Source organism: Leptodactylus fuscus, chromosome 6 (assembly GCF_031893055.1).
Source record: "Leptodactylus fuscus isolate aLepFus1 chromosome 6, aLepFus1.hap2, whole genome shotgun sequence".
In the NCBI taxonomy this organism is placed as follows: Eukaryota; Metazoa; Chordata; class Amphibia; order Anura; family Leptodactylidae; genus Leptodactylus; species Leptodactylus fuscus.
Window position 1 is genome coordinate 63953088 of NC_134270.1, and position 5799 is coordinate 63958886.

Sequence of the window (5799 nt, forward strand, 5' to 3'; positions counted from 1 at the left end):
ATTGTCAAAAAAACATTCAAAAATGTTGTTTTTAAAGTTTCTAGGCTTGATCCTCAGAACTGCTATCCTTAACCTTGTCACCAGAAGGAAGTTTGCTGAAGAAGTTCTGTGCAGCCTGACCACAGGATTTCTTCAAAACTTGCAAATCAGTATATTTGGCTTTGCTAATGGGCAAAAATGAATTGTATTTTTGCCCCAAGCTTGTGCCTGTACATGCAGCTGACTTTCTTCCTCTTGTAGTATTCTTAAGGCCTGCTCTCTTTTTTTTGCCAGAACAGGACTTGTTGTCCAAGGACCATTGCAGGAAGTGTGGTACTTCATTCAAGCGCCATATACTACAGGGCGCCATCATCACAATTTGACAAATTTTAGGACCTTGATCATTCTTCCATCTGACTCTTCACTTGCCATCCTCTTATCACTTTATTGCTATTGCTGTTGTCTGAAGTAGAAAATGGAGATATTGCTTTGGCTCATGCAGTGATGATGATGACACAAGTGTCTTTCACCTTGAATACATCCCAAAATGACTTTGTCATCTTCTTATTAAATCTTCTATTATGTCTGTGACATCAGGACTGGAAATTCTCCACCTATTACTCATTAGAGGTTGCCAGGTGATGCCAAAATGTCACCTCTGTAATTTCACTTCTCAATATATGTCATTAGCAACCATTTTGGATCACCCAAAATAAAAGGTAAAGTTTTTGTTTAAACTGATTCATTTGGAATTTTTGGCTTGAGTCCTGCTTGTAACAAATTAGTTAATTCATCTCTAGTCACAAGTCAGTGTTACTCACCTATGACTTTCAAGCCCACCAACAGAAATAAACAAGGTTTTGGAGAGATCTCCTTATATATGTAGTTCCATCCACCTTCTCAGAATAGACACTTTTGTTATCCTCCCTTTCCCATCAGTATGCCTATTCTCTATAGGAAGTGAATACCATCCCACCAGAAATAGTTGTGTGCTACTATGAGCCTCACATAATGTAATTCACCCTGTTTTTCTGGCATGTCCCTATCTTTCTCCAATTCCTTTTTAATTACTTTGGAATTATTTTCATATGGAGTTTATGCTTTGTCTGCTCCAGAATGGAAAAGAATACTGCATCTCTTTATGTAACATCAGCAGAGAAGTAAGGCCAACACACAAGATCCACACAATATTTATAATTTTATTAGATCGCTTTGGATTCCCATGGCGGGCCCTTGAAATATATAAAGATATTTGCAAGTTACAATGTAAATAATTCAATATACTCTGCTATATTTGGATTCCTCTTTTTTCCATGTTTTCCTTCTTTATCTTTGAATATTCATGAATGCATTGCTCATTGCTGTAGATTGGAAGGAGCCATCTTGCTGGGCTTCGGAGACCTTGCCCATGACTTCACCAAGCTTGTTCATATTTAGTAATACCATAAGTATTTGACAGATGGAAATATGTGGCTCAGAGCTATTGTTATCAACAATGGTTCTGTATACACTCAAATGTGTCAAGATCCTCCTAATTCCCAGCATTACTTGCTGCATAATACATAGAGCAGTCATACTTTAATAGTACTTTATTCATTTCCTTGTATTATTAGTCTGTGTCCGGTAATCAAAAGATTGTCACTCGTGTGATATGCAGTGAATGTACTGACCGCAGTGAATGTACTAACAGCAGTGTGTGTGTGTGTGTGTGTGTGTGTGTGTGCGTGTGTGTGTGTGTGTGTGTGTATGTATAGGCTTCCTATCTGGTCTGAAAAAGGAAGAGCTTGCACAAAAGTAGGTGTTTCCAGTCGGGTTAGGTGTCAATTTAGGCCCAGATTTTTACCAATAAAAATTTGGTATGTATGGGAGTCTCTGAAATGTTGCTGCTTCCTCTTATGTTTATGCATAAATGACATTCCTGATGAGTCATCTTGCTTAATGATATCTCAGCACTGCTGTTCCTCCTATCTTGACATCAGGAAGTATTTTGTCTTATTAATTGCCTTTTACTTTTTACGCTGTTAATGCAACTTTTGAAAGAGATTTATGATTGGAAACCATCAATCTCACTTACAGCTTTCTACAACCCAATCCCTGCCTTCTCTTCTCTCTGTCATGTCATGAATCTGAACTGAAATTTATGCTCCTAGCAGGTGTAGATTTCAAGGATCAATTTACACCAGTTTTCTGACCTAAATGATGAAGGATGTGATGGGCTGATGGCCAGCAAACTCTACCACAACCCCTTTCTAGGAAAGTAAGGTGGGACGCCAGGTTTATGACGTACCAGCAAAGTGAATAAGATTTTAGCTAATACTTTCTCTATAGATTTAATATGGCAAGAAAATCTGCAGAGAAAATCACAGCAGAAAAAAAAAATGAAAAATGCTACAGGGAAAAGAATGTGATTTCCACTGTGTGTGTCTTAGTCTATTCCTATCTGTTTTGTGTTCTTCTAAAAATGTTTGATCTTAAAGGAAAATATTTCATGTTCTACTATACGATCATGATACCACTATCAAAAATACTTTTTTCCTATAAAAATACAAGATTATATAAATATATATTAAGACAGGTACTTCATGGTGTATTTTGCAAGTTATTATTCTCTGTAGTGACTCAGAGTATCTAAACCTTTGTTATGCCATACAGCTATGATCATATCTATGTAAGTGATACATATTTAATAAAGCATTTTTAGACCTGACTTGCAACTTATTGCTTTCTCACAGAGAAGTTCTATACATATTCATTCCTTGTGGACTCAAAGTGATTTCTTTTACCTCCTCAAGAAAAATTTCGCCCCCTTGAAAAAAAATCTACATTTTTGTTGCATTGCTGTCAGCAGTCTCTGAAATGTCATTGACGGTAAAGGAAGGGTTGTCATAGCCCATCTTAAGCTTGGCCTTTGCGTCCCTCTCATTATAAAGACAAAAAGCACAATGTGGGGTCTCCACCTCGACAGTCTTGCTGAAGTTACTGAAGTCTACTCGATACTTGCCTTCTTTTGTTTTTGATACAATTGGGGCAAAACGAAATCCCCAGAGCACTTCTTCAGGAATGTAAGATGTACGGACCTGGCAGGTCGCACTTGTCGCCTCCACTGTGCCATCTAAAAAGACCACAAGCTCAAAATCATGCTGTATTAAAGTCTCCATTGACATCTCAAAGAAAGGGCTGTTTTTATCAATAACATGGTAGATTGTCAGTGGAGAGACAAAGAATAGGTTCTCATTTCCAGCATCCACTATGAACTGAATGTTTACTTGATCTAAAATGATGGTCTCCCCTTCTGGTGTGAGCGTGGTTTTTAGCAGTTTTCCATAAATATGACTCCCTATCAGAAGACTTTTCCTTAAATTTGCCACTCTAATGAGGAGACACAACTTTCCTCCTCTCTTACTAATGACTGCATTCTTGCTGAAAGTTATCGTCTTGCCTCTCTTCTTGGGTCTTGAGATTTTAGCCAGGATGGCACCACACATAAAGGAGTTAATTATGACCCCCAAAATTGACTGGGCAACCAGCAGGAATATAGCTGTTCCACACTGCTCAGTCACACAACGGAACCCATATCCAATGGTCACTTGAGTTTCCAAAGAGAAGAGAAACGCAGCAGTCAGTCCATTAATATTTTGAACACATGGTGTGTTATTGGCAGGTGGGTCAAATTCTGGAAGGTCTTTGTGCAAGTAGGCAACGGCATACCACAGCAAACCAAACAGGAACCAACTCCCCAGAAAGGCTGAAATAAAAATAGTCATCTTGTACCTCCATTTTAGGTCCAGAATAGTGGTCCAGATGTCAGCCAGGAAAGCTACCCTAGACTGTTCTTCCACATTCCCAAACTCAATATTGCATCTTCCATCCTTTGACACCAGTCTTGCCCGGCGACGCTTGTTTTCTTTAAGGTGAATGTTCAATTTTTTTCTCAAGTAAGACAACATTCTGACACGGAGTAAAAACCACCTGCAACGAAAGGGACAATATCGGTCTAATACACTGTCAGTGGAAGACAGTACTGCAGATGCTTTGCCAACATAGTATGTGATGGATCAGCGATTACTTCATGCAATTTATAAGCCTCTGGGATAGATGCCAGGGAATAAGAGGTGTTGGGTATTGCTGCTCTTCCTGTTTATCTAGGGAATATCTCAGTAAGCACTAGTAATCTTTCCCTGTTGGAATGGTATATGACCTCACTGGAACTTGGTTGTGTCTTAAAAGTATAGCCTTTCTTAAGGTTACAGATTTGTTGTTTTGTAGTTTTGTTCTTGACTAGCAATTTTCTTGTAGATGTGGCATTTCTGGACTTAATGACTCAGTGAGTTCTAAGATCATTTCTAAAGTTATATTTTTACTTCTGCATGTGCAAGGGAGACTGTCTATCTACCTTTGTGATGAACATTTACTGTACATTGAGGAAAGTTAATCATTACTTCCATAGGCTTGGGGTGTGTTGGTTAAATGGAGTCTCTTCTTACCTAAATAATATGTTATTAAGCTGAGTAATCATCTTGCTTGTGATTTTTAAGATGTAATTGTCTAGACAAAACAAAAATCTCTATAGTATAAAAGCTTACAAAGTGTGGAAGAAAGATATCCCCAGAGTTAATGGTGCCACTATGGATAACTCTTGTATTACAAAAAACCCAAATACCTCAAAGGCCTCATGTGGGTTCCAAAATATTATCAGGTAACAAACCTTTCCTTATACTATATGACCATAGATTGACTCCTCGCCTATAGGTGACACCAGAGTGTCACCCAATACTAGCTGATGGACTCCGGGGCCCCTTACCTCCGAGCATGCATTCACATATTAATAACCCAATAATGGCCGATTCTCTTCAGGTCTAAACCTTGTTCAAGTGCTTCACTAAATTAATCTCCACATTCCTTCCTATGGCAACTATTTGTAGCAAAATACTTTCCCTCCAGGGCTAGAGTTTCATGGTTAAATGCATTTTCTGGGCTTCGGTGTGTGTTTGAAACTGAACTCCTCTTTCCTTCCATCACTATCAGTTCTGTTGGGACCCCCACTGATAAACTGTTCCCGACTGCTTTAGGTGCCGCAGGTATACAGTTTATGGGGATAGAAACTGAAGGCTCCCTGCCCTATGTAGTATTGATGCCAAAGTACTGCAGCTCTACTCTCAATCAAGTGAATGGCCATTACACCATGTATAGACGCTTCTTATTCTGGCTAGATAGGTGATAGATGTTTGGGGTCAGACCCGCAGCACTGCATCTCCCATGAGGCGACCTGAAGCGACCGCTTCAGGCGGTGCTATACCAAGGCCCCGGGGAGGGCGGCATTTTTGCTTACCTAAGCCAGTCCAGGACAAGCTGTCCTGGACTGGCTTAGCGTCACCGAGCGGTGGATTGGGGAGGCCGCTGGAGCAGCGCTGCTCCAGCGGCCTCCCCTCACGCTCAGGTAGAGAGCAGGTCCTCTCCGTGCCTGCTAACGCCGCTCCGCCACGCCCCTTCGCTCCGCCCCACCCCCTTTGCTCCGCCCCCTCCTCCGGGGGGGGGGGGGGGCGCGGCTTTCTGTCGTCCGCCTCGGGCGATTCCTATTTTTAGGATGGGTCATCAATATAAAAAATCCACCAAAGTCCAGAAAACCCCTTATAATGATTACACGAATGAAAAAATGTCTGCCATTATGCTGGAAAGTTAGTATATTTGGTCCTTCCAGGCTGGTGCTGTAGGTCATATTCTATTGTATACTCTTATTTGTACGTGTCTCTTGTATTCTGATGTGCACTATTTAAACCTTTTATCATTAATAAAACTTGTTTAGGGAAAAAAAATAAAACC

At 40.2% G+C, this 5799-nt stretch overlaps 1 protein-coding gene across 1 annotated transcript; it reads right to left on the reverse strand.

Moving 5' to 3' along the window:
• Window positions 1–2798: 2798 nt before the first annotated feature.
• KCNJ1 (potassium inwardly rectifying channel subfamily J member 1) lies at window positions 2799–3947 on the reverse strand. The gene has a single exon (XM_075278560.1). The coding sequence runs from the start codon at window positions 3924–3926 to the stop codon at window positions 2799–2801; it is 1128 nt and encodes a 375-aa protein (XP_075134661.1). The 5' UTR covers window positions 3927–3947.
• Window positions 3948–5799: the final 1852 nt, after the last annotated feature.